Source organism: Scomber japonicus, chromosome 16, assembly GCF_027409825.1.
Source record: "Scomber japonicus isolate fScoJap1 chromosome 16, fScoJap1.pri, whole genome shotgun sequence".
NCBI classification, from domain to species: domain Eukaryota; kingdom Metazoa; phylum Chordata; class Actinopteri; order Scombriformes; family Scombridae; genus Scomber; species Scomber japonicus.
This window is the reverse complement of record NC_070593.1, coordinates 17,652,020-17,669,881: the sequence shown is the minus strand read 5'-3', so window position 1 is coordinate 17,669,881 and position 17,862 is coordinate 17,652,020. Positions and strand designations below refer to the sequence as shown.

Here is a 17,862-nt window from a genome sequence, read left to right as displayed (position 1 = left end):
CAGATATCACCCGTGCCCAGACCACTCTGTCAGTCTGCCGGGGCAAGCCTGCTCACACCACCCACTCTGATAGGAACTTTCACCTCCACTCATGTCCAAGTGGCACAACATGGACAGAGTATTTCTGGTGGATACCCAAAGGCAATTCCATCCTGGCCTCTTTCATTACTTTTAATCACTTTTCACTTGCAAATAAAGCCATAGAAGAAGATGGAATCCCTGTCATTGAGCATCCAATAGTCTAATTAAAACAATCTGTATATTTAGGCTAATGTATCTTCTATAGAGATTTGTGTGTGGTTCATGTCCACAATTCAGATTCAGGAGATGTTTTGGTAAACGGCTGTCTATACATTTATATTGATGTTTACATGGATCCAACCACTGTATTCTCATCATCACTCTGAGGAGAAGCTGCTATCCTCGTCCATTTTTTGTCATTTCTAACAAGCCCAGTCTAGTCTCAGGGTGTGAGGCAGCTAAGTTGGAGTCTGAGGTCAGTCGCAAAAACGCAGCATTGCGCCATTTAGCAATCTGTGTTCCCCAGGTGAAGGACACGTGGAAATCAGCTTGGGTGATTTGGTATTACTGGTAGCTCACAGGGCTGTCCATGAGTGGGCTGGAACAGTATGGATCTGGGGGGTCTTGGAGCTCAGTCTCATGGGTCTGGGTGTGGTCTTCCTCGCACTCCTCTTCCTCCTCTGGGCCATGGGTTGAACTCTGGGAGCTGGCCATGGCGCCGTAGCTGTGGTGAGCCGGGGAAGGCATCGGAGTCAAAGCCAGCTCTGGCTCCAGCAACACGGACGCCACAAACAGCTGAAGGAAGATGAACATATAGTTCACGCTCAAAGAAAATCACTGAGGAGTTTCACTAATTTTGGGTTTGTTTTCCCACCCTACACTTAGGAAGTAATTATCCACAAATTTGTGTATACATCATGACTATTGCATTGTAGACAATCAGTGTAACATAATATACATGCACCTGCAACAATACACAAAGTTAAGATCTTATCCTGTATATTTCTGGAAATTATGTGTAATTCTGGATATTGTCTAAAAACAAAGCAAACACAGACAATACAGTATGACCGTTATGCTTTGAAAGAACACACTGATGGTTTTGCAAGTTTTACATATCCATTACAAATTACATATTTTTGCACGTTACCATTGTTTATAAGTATGGGTCTGAATCCTATGGAGTACTAAAGAGAAGCTATCAAATTTCATCACAATGTTTATGTCTGCTTATTTGTTGCTTTTCTGACTCCTCTGGTTCATGAATGCAACACTGTTCAGAAAAAGATGTTTCCAAAAAGCAGTCAAATGCACCAGCCTGGAAATCTCTTTCAATTACAATAGCCCGACTGAGCCTGATGTTGGCTGTCAATATCTGTGTATCAACAGCAACTATCACAAAGCTACTGCAAAAACAGGAAACCTGCAAAAGGTTACAGTAATATGATCCTTTCAGATTATGAGATTTAATGTTGTACTGGCTGATAATAACGAATGGGAAGCATTTTACTGTACATTGGAGGCAGTGGTGGATATTACAGTACTCCTGTCTGCATCAGTGAACGTCCCCTCTGCTGGCTGGTCGGACATCTGAAACAAAGAGTTGAATGGGAAAATGATCAATTACACTAATAATGCATACATCTAAAGCTTAATGTGATCTCAATGAGTGTTAGCAGAGCTGACCTGGTAGCTCATCGACTTGTCTGGTTGCTTCCTAAGGCACAAGCGTAAGAGGGAAAAGGCAATACAGGAGAACAGGGACACTGAGGTGAAGATGGTGATGGGATGCACTGGACCTGTGACAGTAAGGGGGAGAACAGTGTCACTGTACACTTGTAATACAATGACAGTTATAGAAGCTGTTATAATTGGATGGAAATAGCGGTGAATAAATACCCAATCTGAGAACGGAGAAGAAGAGCAGCCAGAACATGCAGAGGATGGGAGCCAAGATGACCTGGCTGATGGCTGCTCTGTGGATCCGCTGGTTGAGCTTGGTGGGAACATATGCATAGTAGATATTGTATCGGTCCACCAGGTGCTTCAGGATCACATAGAGCAGACCTAGGCATAATAACACACACATGGACTCATCAGCACCATATAGAAGAAAAGGACATGGAAAACAGATGCAGAAAAAACAGTAAAATATCTAAACCTTGACAGCATTCTGTGGACAGTGGATGGCATTAAAGGCAATGTACATTATTTAAATTGGCTGAAAACCCTGGATGGTACTTTAACATTATATTGATATCTTATATTTTTTCCTCCCCAACCCTCAACCTCGAGCAACCCCCACTCATAAGGGTTCAAAGACTTCTGACACATTTGAAACACTCACTGAAAAGTTAAATGTAATGTTCATCTTACAATGAAATTATTGTGTAGTTTGATGTTTGATTGCTTTTTTTTTTAAAGGGGGGCGTGTGAAAATAAATCTTAACCTAAACTTGCCTCCCCTCTTCTTCTGAGAAATGTTTGTATGTCTAAAATGCCAAAACAGCACAGCTCAAACACACAGAATAGCAGGTTATGGAGTATGAAAGGGCCTCTTCGGACTGAGGATCTGACTGCAGAAGTAAATAGAAGCTTGTTGAGCTCTGGGCAGAGACAGGAGCAGAGTGGGCGTCTGGCTCGCAACTCGCTGTGTCTGGGTGTCTGGGACTACAGCAGCAAATTCACACAGTCTGCACCGGGTTGGCAGGCAGTAGAGGAGAGTGAGGTTACATTTTGAGGAGAGACAGCACACACACACACACACACACAAACAGGGAGGTAGATGTGATTGAGGCACAGAAAAAAAGAAGGAAAGAAGGAAGAGGGTTACTGTGTGTTCCTCACCAAAGGGTGTAATGATGGGACATGTGATGCTGTAGGTCACAGTGACAGCAAAGATACACATGGTCCAGGCATACTCCAGGCCGAACTGGAACTCATAGGCTTGACTCTGCAGCCAAAAACACAAACATAATGAGCTGTTTAAATCTGAAAGCACAATGTAACAAACCTCATATGAAAACACTGAGATATGCATGAAACTGTCAGCTAACCCGTTTGACATGAATGCGCTCAGCCTGGGACTTAGCAAAGCAGAGGCGGAGAGCATATACAGTCAGCGCCGGGATACGAAGTAGCTCCATAGCTGTGCCAATCAGACTGGACGTAATCACGTAGTTTACAAAGAATGCACCATTGTCAGGAAGGAACACACACCTGCACACAGAAAAAAGATGATGCATGGTGATGTCAATATCAGTTTTGGAGCCCTGTTGCTTTTGGTATATATTATTTCAACAGAAAAGAGAACTCTTACTGGAATTTGACATCACTTTCATTCAGGAAGTCGACATCAAAGAGCCAAGTGAAGAACAGATCCAGACTACAAAAAGAATAAAATATGAAAAGGATATACTTCTAAAGTCAAAAGCTCTGCACTCAAGTTTTTATAAAAACAGAGGTCATATTGTATATGTGTATACTGTGAGTCTGTGTATCTACTGTGTATGTACCTGGTCAGACCAAGTGAGGGCAGGATGATGACCATGAAGACCAGCAGAAAAAAGCATTTGTGCATTGTTACCTGGTTCTCATCAGATCTGACATAAAACAAATGACAAGGGAATGTGAGAATATTGTTGTGCAATGCATACATAGATATATAAAAACACCTTCAACATGATTAATACATAATGTGAAATAATGTAATGCAAAGTCAGCTGACTTTACATTTACAGGGGCTGTTGGGCTCATTAGCACCAACTACACTTTTCACTCCAGTAAACAGTTGATTTGCATGTGGTCCTTCGCACATCACGCCTGCACAACACGTTTGTGGGGGTGGTTATGTAAAGACAGGGTGCTCATAGGTGCTTCATGAGGTTGTCTCCTTATGCACAGTTGTTCTGCTCCTCCTCCTGCTAGTCACCATGCACCGCTTCCTCGGCGCATGGTGACTACTGTGCATATCATTATCCTCACATGGAGATCTCTATGACAACCTGCCCAGAATAACAGTGCGGGGACAGTGACAGAGAGAAGGAGGGAGAGAGGGGAGAGAGTAAACAAGAGCAAGAGGGTGAAAGAGAAAAAAAATAATAATTGAAATGAAAAAATAAAAATAAATACTGAGAGTTGAAAGGAAGACAGCTACACATGAAGGGTCCATTTGAAGAAGCAAAGGACAGGCATTTCCATTTCAGAGGAGAGAGGAGAGCTGTGCTTGATGGCTGGTGAGTACCTGGTCCAGTGGGACTCAAAGAAGGCTGAGTAGTAGACGATGAAGGGCAGGAGAACCGAAAACGCCCACAGCAGGAGGGTTGGTAAAAACTGGGTAATGACAGGGCTCTGTATTGAACAGAAAAATGATTAATTAATGGGACCAAAGAGGGTCAAAAAGCAGCTTTAAGATGTCGCTGTTCGACTCAATCTCAAACTCTGACCCGCAGACTCTCCACAGGCCTCGTGACGTTGAACTTGTCCATGGTGTTGACAATGATGGCAGGAGTGGTGAGGAAGAAGAGCAGCAGGAAGAGGAGGATGTTGAGGAGGACACAGCGGAGCCACCAGCGAGATCCACACACTGACAGGTTTTCCCTGGTGACAGGACAGTTAACACAGAAAGCAGTGACCCACCCTGACATGATTGTACTGTATGTATTGGCATAAGCCTGGAATAGCCAGCTAGACGTTTCTTGTATGGGGGAGGGGGGAGGGGGGGGTGTTTCCATTGCACTGGACTGGACCAAAGAGCAGGTTGAGAACAGCACACTTCAACGCTCAGTTTTAATGAAGAAACCAAAGTCCCTGCTCAACCCCGCCGCCGCTGCTCTGCTCCACTAATCTAGTTAGTGCAAAACATTCGTACACAAACACACTGCAGCCAGTCAGCCATGAAGCACACACAGTGAACGCTACCATCTCTATAGTTAATCACATATGCATCGCTCATTTGTTAAATAATCTCACTGCTGCATTTTACTCTCCAAGATAAGAAACATGCATTATAGCTAATGCAATCATCGGCAGGGAACAAGCCTTAAATGGTGTTACTCCTTTGAGACTTGCAACACACAAGCAACAACACACTGATACATCTTGAATGTTGGTGTTTTCATTTTCTTAAAGATAAACAGAGAGCTCAGTGCAAAAAACAACAACCAGCAACAGTAATACAAATGCAGATATAAAGCCCACAAACCCACAAAACCTTTGAGGTCCATCGTTACAAACCCATGCTGCAGAAGCATTATTAAAGTCTACAGAAATTTGGTTTAAAGTCTAGTTATAATCCTGAGGTCTCCAAAGATACCAAATATGCCAGACTTAATTACAGGGAAATGTGTCTAAATGATGCATTAGGTATGTATAACTATATATTACACTTGAAATATGTGTCTGCGTGGGTTCCCTCTGGGTGCTCTGGTTTCTCCCTACACTTCACAGATGTGCAAGTTAGTTTAATAAATTATCTTTAGGTGTGAATGTGATTGTGAATGTTGGTCTATCTATATTGCAGAAATTTGCAGAAGAATATTGGGACATTGATGTTTAAAAAGTACCAAAGGTTTACGGTTTGAGTTGCAGTAATGTTCGTACTGACCAGATGATGTCACTGGGGGCAGGTGCATAGTTGACCCTCCATTTGTGCGACTGCACCACAGTTGTGATGCTTGACTGCTGGGGACTGCGATGGCAGCGCACACGGCTGTAGTCCTTTACAATGCTAGAAAACAAAACAAGTTGTGCAAAAGTGGTGGAGAAAAAAGCTGCATCAGCACTCAGTAGCGCCTGCTTTTGTGTCTTTTTATGGTTGCTCCCTGCCGTGACAGGGTTTATGTGATGAGAGGACCTCAATCCCATGCTGTTATTTACTCACACAGCAGTCATCCTCTCATCACGGAAAGTCACAAAGGCAATGCCCAGCCGCTTCATAGAGATGCGGTTCTTCTCAGCATTGAACTCGTCTGTGCACTTCTCTTCTAGCTCACTGTAGTACTGTTCTGCATCCACCTGCAGAGAAAGTTAGAAGGCACATTACTCGCTGCATCTTTCACACTCAAAGATCCCATATTTACAGAGGCAGGAGACTGCATGTTGTCACTACATCTGCCTACATTTGGATTGCAGTGCCATCAAGTGGTAATATCCTTTATGTGCATCAAAACTCTGCTGCAAGTCTACAAAGAAAGTCACCAACAAGTCTCAGTGATGCTGATAATATATACCTTTTCAAAGCCACAGATGTCACAGCAGAATATCTGTGCACACGGATGAGTCTTGATCATGATCTTCCCGTCTTTTTGGGATTTTGTAGCGAAGTACAGCCTGCCTTTCATCGCCTTGCGCCTGGAAGAGCCAGTATCTTCAGACAAGAGCATGGTATTGATCACAAACTGCATTGCACTATATTTATAGCTACTACTGTACCTCTCTAAGTCCAGCCTCATCAGCTTGTGGACATCAAAGCAGAAACGGATATCAGTGACAGTACAGCTGGGGTAGGCCTCACTAGTAAATAGAGCAAAAGGTGTGAATCATAATGAACATACTGAGATTGTGCCTGCATGTATTTGGAAAAAAACGTGGTCAGGATTTCTTTGTAACAAGCATCTTTCAACTGAAACAACTCTCAACTTGACTTGACAATAAAATAAAGAAGAAAATATATGTACTGGAAGTGTTTGGTGATGAGTCCTGGGTCAGAAATCTCTCTAGGAATGGATGTAATCATCAGTGTCCGGGCTATCTGTAACACATAAGGCAACCACAATGCTAATTATGTTGTAATAAACTCAAATAAATTATTTGTATAAACTTTTATCCATTATTTTATTTTCTTAAAACAAGTGAAAATAAATCTGAGGCACCCTTGGGGGGCCTATGTGATCATAATGTCCCTGGTGTGAGACTGGCCAGGAACCTTTTCTGCATGTCTGTTGAGCAGTAAAAGCATGTGATACCCAGAAACATACTTACATTTAAAAAAACATCATTTCAATAGCTTATTTCAACTTCTTTCAAGAATTTTACAAAATCAAATGCTTTTTTTCTTGAACTATTCTGTCTTCTAGACACCAACGCTTGTTTATAAAAATGAATGGAAATGTTCATTTGTATTGGAAACAAAAATAATAGAATAAAATAATCTTACTGCACTGACAGATTATTTTTCACTTAAATGAAGAAAATAAGTATTTTGGTACTCAATAACAGACAAAAATTGTTATGAGAAGATGAACATTTCTTCAGTGGAAAAGTGGCCAGGCCCTGGTGACAGACCTTTTCGTCTTCTCTGTACTCCAGCCGTATCGAGTGGTGAGCCATACACAACAATGTGATGATGAAGTAGACCAAAGCAAAAACACTGTGGAGCCACAGAAAGCGGTCCCTGTAAGGCACAGAAACATTGTTGTAATTTAATAATATAGATCGTCCCATGTTTTTCCACACTTCTGTGATTTTTCATACAATTTGATGTCATTCCTGCAACGTTAGACTTACTTTGCGCTAACATTAGCCAGAGTTGTTTTTCCAAAGTTTTCAGGACTGTCTCCTGTAGAAATAATGCAACACGACAGAGAGTGAGACGTTTGTAATTTCTAAATGACTCAAAGGAAACCCCTCCTCTTTTGTCTGGAGGGTGAAGCAACAATGAAGCAATGTCACTATTCAGAGAAAATCCATCCAATTTAATGAAACCTCAGTCATCTCAATGAAATTTCACACTAAATTCAAACATCGCAGTCATGCCTAACTCTGCTGTTTTAATTAGGGCCCATTTGTTTTCTGTTGCCATGGCAGTCTGTCAAAGTGTGTTGGTTTATTTAATGACTAGGGTGACACACTGGTCTATAAGATGACAGCCAGCAGTAATAAAATGTTTCTGTGGATAACCCAGCTCCTCGTAGACCCTATAATGGCTCTTGCCCCCTGTTATGGAATAGCTTACTCAACACTTCCCACAAAATAAGCACACAACTGCCAAAAGCCATTTCTGTTGCTATGTAGCAGCTGGTTTTATGTGCCCTACTACCCCTGACACCTACATGTGTATGTTGAGAGGAAATGAAGCACTTGCTATTCTTACAATTCAACTTGGAGCAGCTATTGAATGAATTGCCACTTCCTTTAGATGAAGTCCAGCTTTTGTGTATGTATGTGTTTATGTGCATGTGTTGTTATGTAGTTTGGTATCGTTATATTGTTTTACAGTTTGATTTGAGTTCAAATGACCATTTCAGTTTTGATCTATTTTTGTTTTTTTTTAACTTTGGCATTTTTTTGCTCAGCTTACACCACCGCTTGTTTAATGATAAGTTTTTGTGCATTTAACCAACTAGTCCTTTGGCATGTAGACGTGTGTGATTGTCTCTGTGTGGCCTGGCCTCTCTCCCTTCGAGGTGCCCCGTCTGCCTCTCCTGAGGTTAAGGATATCCCTGGGCTTTCACACAGTCAGCCAGACCATCATATAAGAACCAAAATACCCAGGAGGTTCCCGGAAAAGTTGACCGGCAGGATCACGGCCAAAGACAGCAGGCAAACCACTGTCATGAGCAGGATGATGTGGCGCTGGAAGGACAGGTATGTGACAGCATCAATGCCACATTTGCTACGGATCTCTTCATCCCTGCACAAACAGAGAGACAGACGTGAAAGAGGGGACGCTCTCAGGGGACAACACCAGGCCTGTCATACTCGCTAAATGGATAGTAACAGACAGAAAGTCAGACACAGGAAATAATTATTGTGATGGAAATTCCACAAATACAGATGTAATGACAATCAGAGCTTAATGTAGCATATGTATGCAGGCCTGTCTATTGCAAGGGCAAATGGGCCTACAGCTTATACCTCATCATGAGAAAAAGTGTGGCACCACCACTTTGGTGTCAGAAGCTGTGGTTACCAGACGGGAGGTTCAGGAAAACCAGGGTCATAAAATAGAACAAAAAAAAAAAAGAAGAAGAAGAGGTACAAGCTGGTCTCATGACAGCCCACACATCGAGAACTTGCAGGGTGGGTTTGCACTTTCCCACTGGCACGAGAACTAAAAACAGAAGCACCCAAACTCCACCATAATACTATGGAAACCATGGACACCAGGGAAATCGCTTTTTTACAGGCCTAAATTTGTTGTGTGCAGTCAGACTGAAGCAAAGTGCAAATATTCAATGGGAAAACCACGGCACCAGTGGTCGCGTGAGCCCAGACTTGTTTGTTTTCACTGCTCAGTGAGATATAACACGAGACTTTACGTTTCAGGGTGACATCAGCTTTGAAGACAGAGGGAACAATAAAACGATGGGATCTAAGACGAGAGAAGGGTAAAATAATTACAAGGGCCACTGCTTTGTGTACTTACTTCATATGGTAAAGTGATGTGAGCCACGAGCAGAAACCCTGGAAGGAGAGGAGAATCATAAAAAACATCCAATGGATTGGTTATTAAAGATAAATTATGTAAGCACACCACATCTGGATTTTTGCATAAATCCACTATCTTGCATAGTAATACGGTCTGCACAGTGACACAGAGATGGAGATTTAATAGGTCTAGTCTGAAGCAGTAACCACTTTACTGCAGCCTCAGCTTTGTGTAGGCACTGGGCGATGACTTCAGTCTGACTCTTTGTCTTACACCGTCATAAACACGAAGGCAATGACCTCAAGTCTATCACACAGGTGTCATGGAGTCACAGACAGTCCAGCTGAGTCATAACCCAAACTTTTCTCTGACAAAGCTTGACATGGTGCCATCTTAGACAAGTGTACTTTATTATATATGTGCAGCAGGGAACATTTTTAAACATCAATATATCACTGACAAATTAACTGTGACACTTTGGTATAATTACTGTAAATAAATGTAAGCAGACTGTCAAACATCAGTGGTATTGCACGTGATAGTGTTTTATTTCTCCATAATGCCTTCTCCATCATAGTTTGCGATTTTGAGTTCAGACAGCTGGAGTCTGTTTGTTCACAGTTTGCAGTTTTGTATTTCAGTAATTATGGTGATTAAAGGTACCCTGTGCAGTTATAACCACTGGTGGTGCTGTAGAGCAGAATTGTGATGAACCTGTAATGTTTTGTATGTCTCACCAGTGTCTGCATGAGGATACATGTGCACAACCCTAACCCTAACCCTTCACTTCCTTAGGGGGACATACAGCACGTGTCGTCACCTTTTAACATTTATAGCTTCTCTTGTCCTCATTCAGTGATAAAATGCCAACGCGCAACTGATTGCCTTTCCAGGGCTCAGTTGCTCTGCTCATAACCAGGGTGTTTGCTGTGGTGCACAGGCCGGCAGTAAAAGAAGCAACAGTAGAATATTTTCCATTGTTTGGTGTGGATTTGTTTGGGTTTTCTCATTCTGCAGAGGAGATGAAGGCAGCTGGGCAACAGAGCGGATCGCGGAGGAGGCCAGAAGAATTTAATGAAAACAGCAAAGAGTGAAAATGTCTAAATATTAGTGAGGCTCTTCCTTGGTGGACAAGGCTAAAAGATGGAGAGGATTTTAATTCATTTTCTTGAAGCATGGTTAGCAATAACTTACTTAGATGTATTCTTTTCTGAGAACTAGAACTAATTAGTTGTGTCAAATAAAAACTTACTAAATATTCAGTCAAGCTGTGTTCTTTGACAACATGAAGTTGATACGGCAAACGTGTTAGTAGTCTTACTTTGATTGTCTCCAGTTTGGTGACAGGCAGGTAGTGACCAGTGTTTTTATCAAAGTGAGTTTGCAAACTGCAGAGTTGGGTGATAGTTATCTGTGGGTTTGTCACTACGTGGAACCGTACCCTTTTATATTGCCCAATTGATCTTTTGTTCAGACCACAAACTGATGTGAACTCAGAATGTAAACAATTCAGGTTAAAGAGGTGAAAAGGTGAAAAAGGTTTTGAAAATATTGTATGTGTAAGGGATGCATTCAATATCTTTTTTCAGAATGTAATGCAGAAAAAAGTTTAAACTGAACTCCACAGAGTATCTTTAATTGATCTGAAAATAGTATTAAGGCTTGCTTGGTTCTTTTAGAAGGTACTGAAAAACTGAGCGCTGAACAAAACTCACCATGTCCTTTGTCTCAGAATCAGAGGGGCTGGACTCTGATGGAGATTTCTCTTTCTCACTTGGTTCTCCATAAAATAGAGACGTGAGACTAAAGTGGGAAGACAACATACACAAAAAAAAGCAGGATAATTACATTAACTGTGACCTGAAACAATCCTATCAATACATTCAACATTTAACTCAGTGCTGTAAAGGAAACCGCTGCAGACATCAAGCCAGTACAGCACCTGCATGAAATCAATCCCTCTGTATACCAAGGACATGAAACACATACAATATAGCTCAATCTAATAAAGCCACTGATGATTGGGTTCAAGGATATTTCTCTGTGGCTGCACCGCTGACAGTTCAACAGCGTGTCAAATTAAGCAGCATAATTGAATTAGTACGAGAGAGGAACGCTTGGAAAAACACACAGATGCTGCTTGCCTGCGGGTGCTGTGAAGCCACCATCGGTCAGGCAGAATCAATCAAGCCTGCACTCCTCTGGAGAGGTGATTCAGGTCAAGCAGAAGAAAACAGCTGTAGACTCATAGAGACAGCTGGACTCATTTTGTAACTGTCAAGATATCTGAATTAGTGTTTAAACAATTTCTCGATTTGTAGTTTGACAACAAATTGAGAATATATTTAATAACTAATTAATTATTGAAAGGATAAGTCAGCTGATATATTCTTCCAATACAAAACTAACCATGTAATGATCCCTCTAACAAGTACTAGCTAAGGCCTGATATAACATTTTCTTCTGTGCTGTAGAGCTCCATAGTTGTAAACATATGAATCAGCCAAATGTTTGCTCTGGGTGATACATTCATATGTTCATTCAGTGCCTATGTTCCACCATATGAAAGTAGGCACTTTAGTCTATTTTCAGTCAATCCCAGATACACTATCTTGCATGGTAAAAAAATAATTCCCTTATTTTTCATTAGTCTGCAGTTGAAAAATCGTCATCAACAAATGCTCAATTAACTCCTGTTTGATTTAATAGAACAAAAATACTCTTACTATCTTATTATAAACATTATAAACAAAAATAACGAATATTTGTCACTTGTTTTTAAAGATTTATGTATCTCTAAGAAACAAATGGACTTGGAAGCTGGGTGCTGCAGATAGGGAAGAGATGTGGGAAAATAATGAGAGAAAGATTTAAATGTTGTTGGTTTTGGTCTTTTCATGGTATTTGTTGACAATGAGAAAACTACAGAATAACATCAGAATCCCAGCATTAATGCTTTGAGGTAAATAGAGTGGCTAGACCTGGTTTCTCAAATGTGAAGATTTGCTGCTTTTCCTTATTTACATGATTGTAAATTGAATATCTTACGGTCTGGGACTGAAACAGTCAATTTAAAGATGTCAATTTGGGAAATTGATTAAGATTTTTTCACAATATTCTGGCATTTTGTACCTTCGATCAAATCAACTCTTATGTGAATGGAGTGATTACATTTCTCCATCTAAAGCATTGTATTTTCACATGAAATGTAAATGATTGTATCTGGCCTGTATGAACACCTTGAGGTTTCAGTTTCCCTGTTTATGTATAGGAATAAGAAATATAAGAAATAAATAAAGTTGCAGTCATCACTCCAATAACAACAAAACCCGGCAGCTCAGCAGGACAGAGCAGAGCAGAAGCTCTCCAGTACTTTTCTTCCTGTGCAGTACTTCTTTTACACAGCAGAGGGAGCTGGAGGCTTCGGCATCAGGACTCTGGTTCCACTGGGGATTATTTCTCCATCTTAAATGTTCACATGGCTCACCAAGTGGCGGGTGTATACGATATTTTTAAGTGTAAGAAGCCAAGGGAGTGAGGGATTTACCTGTCATTCTCCATCAGCAGAGCCAGGCGGCCATAGTCCCAAGCAGCCTTTCTCAGACAGGAGAAGATGAGCAACAGGAACTGTAACACAGATCACACATGAATGCAGATCTCCTTACAAAACACATACATACAATCACACACACACACGCACGCACGCACGCACGCACGCACACACACACACACACACACACACACACACACAGACACACACGTCTATGTCCTCATCTGCTCTGGGTCTAAAATTATACCAAACCTCCCCATACTGCTTGATCCTGACGAAATGAGGCTTGTCTCTGGATTTCCATAAGGAGCTTACAAATAATAGGCAGATTCAAAATGCTGCAGCAATAATATGCCGTCTTCTTTCTTTAGAGTAGTATGTGGTTGTCTTGGAAACTACCAGAGACAGGTCAACATGCACGCAAGAACACACGCTGTGCACTAATGACGAATGAGTGTGGACAATAGCAAGAATATATCTGAATAGCCTCCATTCTGCCACAAATAGAGAGAAAATTCACTCACACATTATGGTACACAATAGCATATTAATGCTAAACTGCCCTGGTTAAATATCTATGAGCATAACTGGGCCATGATGAATGTTGACAAATGAAAATGGAGTAAACGTGCTGAAGAATGTTTGATTTTAATTATACTCCATTAAATCATTAACTCATTTGAGTTTAGACATCCATGTTAATAGGAGGGAAGCTTTCATTAATACTGAATGATTCATTCTTTAGTGATCCAAATCCATGAATAGGCAATCAAGGCCTTGACTGAGGCCTTGTAGATGAATAATGAGTATGCATGTTCACATCAGCAGTCAGGGTCTAAACTTTTTCCTTGTGTCCATCACTTCCCTGTTGCTTTATTTGATTTCACCACAATGCGTGGGCATGCTCTCCTCATGTCTCACAGATGATTTATTCTGTATGATGATGGAATTGATGCAGAGGCGTGCTCCTGATACCTGGGGGGAAGCGTGCTTTGATTCATGCTTGTCATTAAGAGACAGTGCCTAACCCTGCATGTTGTCCTGACAACCAGGCAGCGATAAAATGAGCCAATTAAAAGACAAACGTGGCAGATTGAGCAACATATCAGTAAGGAGATCAAGCTGACAAGACCTGACAATGGAACCAAGATAGTTGATAACTGAGTGGAAACCTATTATTATAGAAGCTGAACAAGTACTACTAATAATAGTAATACTAATGCTAATGCTAATGCTAATGCTAATACCAATACTTATACTAATATATTTAATTTAAAATTGACTTTCATGACATTTAACATCAACAATAATCAACAAGCAGTAATAAGTCATAAGTAATACATGCAATAACTCAGTAACAGGTTAAATCGACATTAAATTTAAAATAAAAGAAGCATCTGATACAGTTAAACAGTTTAAAAGTTGGTTTTAAGAGCAGTATTGAATCCTGTAATGGAGTCCAGTATGCGGATGTGAGGGGGAAGGAGTTCCAAGGTTAGGGTGCAACACAGGGGGAGGCCCTGGCACCCATTGTGCTGAGGCTGGTGCCAGCAAACCTGCTGATGCAGGTCATATACAGTATGAAAGTATGCATAGCTTGCAAATATGCATGTATGTTTGAACAAATACACTACTATAGTGTGGGAAAGTAGCTTTAATGCAACTTGATATGACATTTACAAAATGTGTTTAATTTTGAGTCTTTGTGTTCATCTATCTGTATTATTATAAAATCCAGACATGATGACAAGGAGAGGAAAACAAAGAGCTTCACAGTGGCAGTGTTCACAGCTTTGACAGGCCTCAGTGTTTAGAATGTTAATTAAAATCTCATTAAATTTTGTAGACTTTTTCCTAAAGTCCCTGACTCAGCAGAGGAAACTGAGTAGAGATGTTTTGTGACATATAATTCACTCAACATGAAGACCCAGTTGAATGAATGAAATGTACTTCTACAATGAAACGTCACTCATCTGTTTGCTTTCATTGATGAAAATCACTGACAGAACTGTACATCCAACCATCCATTATATATACCAGTGTATCCTTTGCATGTTACAGGGGTCTGGATCCCATCACACTGGGATGTATGCACTGGGAAGAAGATGCTCTCTCCCACCCAGGAAAGAACATTCAAACTTCATACAGACTTCCCAGGGAAGGGAAGGTTTTTCACCTCAGGACCCTCTTTGTGTGACCAGTATGATGATCCAGCTCTGACAGCTATTTGGGCTACTGCATTGACTTATGGATGAAAGTTTTGAGTTTTGTGTGTTTCTCTGTTAATCATAACTGAAATATAAGCCTGTCTTCCTGCTATGATAACACAAATTAGTACTTTAAATAGACATTTAACAGCATCATGAAAATTAGATTTCGTCATCTAGTGAAATCTTAGTCCCTGTATAAAGAGTCGTCAGTAAAGTTGAGAGAGATTGAAGTTTTGGAAACTCTTTTTTGTGTTTTTACTTCTCTTTTGTTTACATTTTGGATTACAGAGTGTTTCTTTAAGCATCATCATAATAACACACTGTACGTGGAACTTTCAATAAAGACATGGTCTGCAGATAAAATCCATAGCATTTCACTTCACATAGCCAATGGAGACATACAGTATGTTTAAAGTGATATCATTTACACACTTGTCATCTTGCCTGGTTTAGCTGTAATAAATTTGAGTGTGAGGAGTTATGTAGATTATTGTGGAGGTTAAGGTTAAGGTTACAATGAGGAGCTGGGATTAGGTTTAAAATAAATTTGGGATTACAATTACATGCATCTAGAAATGTATTTTAGCATGTTACAAACATGCAGAATGTCAGCTTTCATTTCAAACATTCATGTGTGATGCCCAACACCCCTGATGCTGCTGTTAGTCTTCATTACAATCAACAATGCTTGAGACAGGATGTCCATATGTATCAGTATTGAAACAGCCCTCTGATCATGTACAACTTCTTGTTGTCTGTGTAAATCAGAGCTCTTCACATTGTCTAAAAGTTGTGTTGGCAGCTTTGGATATATTCAGAAACCTTGTTGTTAAGGCCATTCTAGCTGCAGAAATACATGAAGAAGACATTATTTACTGGTGGAAAGGAGAGTCAACAGACTTAATGTTTAAGAGGGTACATACGGTTCATCCATGTGTTAGCTTCTTGAAAACTGTTGGAAAAATGCGTTTGAAAATTCATCTGAACTAATATTATAGAGAGCAGGACTTGGAAAAGGGGAACAGACGCCAAAAGATTGTGTTTTTTTCTGGAGTTAACTGTGTAAATAGTATATGCTATTGGGTGAGTGTTTGCGAGTGTGCAGTCTGTACCATCCAGATCACCACATTGATGACGAGGACTGTGGGCACCCCTCCGAACGGCAGACCTTGGAGGACGCTGCTGCGAGAGTGGGAGCGGTAGCATCTCTCAGCCGTGCTGTTCTCTTCCCCAAAGGAGTCCAGGAAGCCCAGGACATCCAGCTCCATAGGCCTCCCCTCCACAGGGGGTGCTCTCGTCACAAACAGATCAGAGTCCGCCATCAGCACTGGACCATACCTAAAGACAAACAAAGAAGGAAGGAGTGAGAAATGTGATATTAGCTAAGATTGATGATTTTTAAACTGATTTCTCTTTGTCTTTTGTTTTAGCTTTGAGCCATCACTTGTTGAAGTTATTATTTACTGAAAATCAATCACCATTTCAGTAATAATCCTATCAATTTTGTAAAAGGAATAAAAAGTATGTCTTCTTTCAAAAGTTACACAGTCTCACTTTAAACAGAAGTTTTAAGTCTTGGTCACAATTTGTTGCCATAACATCTTTACAATACTCACTCACTCTCACATACAAGCCTGTATTTATAGACTGAAAACTATAACTTGTGTAGATTTTTATAGAGATAGTGACGGTATGGTGTCGTCAATAAGCAAAGGAAATGGGATTTAATGGGCTGATTCTTTTTAACAAAAAATGTTGTGACTCATCTAAATAGTGTCTCACAGCACTTTAAGTGCAGCTATGATAATGTTTGCAGGGATCAGTCTAATGACCATCACAGTCCATTAGGGACCATTGATTTGTGTCTGTTTCTGTATCTGACAAACGGAAGTGGAGATGTCACGTGAAAATTACAAATTGACTGGATAACAGATGTAGTGCAGCCTCTTTAAAAAGCCATCGTATGTAGCAAGAAGATGCTAAGTCCATTTGACCACACAAACAGGAGGTTATTTCTGTTGTGAGAACATCATTTAAGAATAAATCCTTTGACTGTGTTATAGACTGCATGTTGCCTCTGTCTGTGAAACATGCACAGGATATGATAATCATACTGCCATGACCACAGAATGAAGGCCTAAACCATCTGTACTCCAGCAGCACATACACTCCCCCTACTTTCAATCAATACAGTCCCGATTCCCAGCTGCTCAGCTTGTGTACACTCCTCGCTGAGTAAACAGTCCAAGGAAATGGAGCAGCAACTGACTGCTGACATCGCTTTGCATCACCACTACCATACTTGAGTGAAAGGCATCAATCTTCAGATTTCATGGTAAAAAAGTGATTTGACAATAAATTTGGAGATGTTGTTACTGTGACAGAAAGGCGTGCTCTGTAGTAAACAGGCTGTGTGCTCCGCAGCAGTAATTGTCAGCCAAAATTGTATCACAACACCGGCCAACAGCTCTGCTCTCCAAATCTCACAAGAGCTGTGAGGTTAACAGGAGGAGGAGAAAAAGCAGAAAAGGAGAGGACGCTGAAGGCCTCCAAACAAATGACTGAACCAAACCTCGGTGTGATTTATCAGTGCACCAATGATGTCACTTCCTGAGAAGCTCCATCACTGTTTTGTGAAGCTTTTACCAAACGATGCTTGTGCAACAGAAGCCACAGCAGGATGTGTATCATAGAAGGTGAGCTGATCAATG

At 40.8% G+C, this 17,862-nt stretch overlaps 1 protein-coding gene across 1 annotated transcript; it reads right to left on the bottom strand.

The window, feature by feature from the left end:
* Nucleotides 1–585: 585 nt before the first annotated feature.
* Nucleotides 586–16,491, bottom strand: tmem63c (transmembrane protein 63C). The gene is made up of 22 exons (XM_053335656.1): nucleotides 16,264–16,491; nucleotides 12,939–13,018; nucleotides 11,107–11,194; nucleotides 9,389–9,426; nucleotides 8,511–8,653; nucleotides 7,528–7,579; nucleotides 7,306–7,414; nucleotides 6,699–6,772; nucleotides 6,454–6,534; nucleotides 6,252–6,372; nucleotides 5,903–6,036; nucleotides 5,627–5,749; nucleotides 4,467–4,620; nucleotides 4,265–4,371; nucleotides 3,537–3,623; nucleotides 3,341–3,406; nucleotides 3,078–3,240; nucleotides 2,869–2,974; nucleotides 1,921–2,088; nucleotides 1,708–1,820; nucleotides 1,537–1,611; nucleotides 586–816 (listed from the first exon to the last, which is right to left on the bottom strand). Exons 1-22 carry the CDS (start codon nucleotides 16,471–16,473, stop codon nucleotides 586–588), a joined length of 2,523 nt encoding a protein of 840 aa, XP_053191631.1. The 5' UTR covers nucleotides 16,474–16,491.
* Between the last annotated feature and the right edge of the window lie 1,371 nt (nucleotides 16,492–17,862).

Coding starts and splice junctions, on each gene's coding strand:
- tmem63c (XM_053335656.1), bottom strand. CDS start 16,473: ATGGCGGACTCTGATCTGTTTGTGACGAGAGCACCCCCTGTGGAGGGG. Junction 6,373..6,453: donor ATGAGGCTGGACTTAGAGAG/GTACAGTAGTAG, acceptor TGGCTCTTCCAG/GCGCAAGGCGATGAAAGGCA. Junction 1,821..1,920: donor CTTCTCCGTTCTCAGATTGG/GTATTTATTCAC, acceptor TTACTGTCACAG/GTCCAGTGCATCCCATCACC.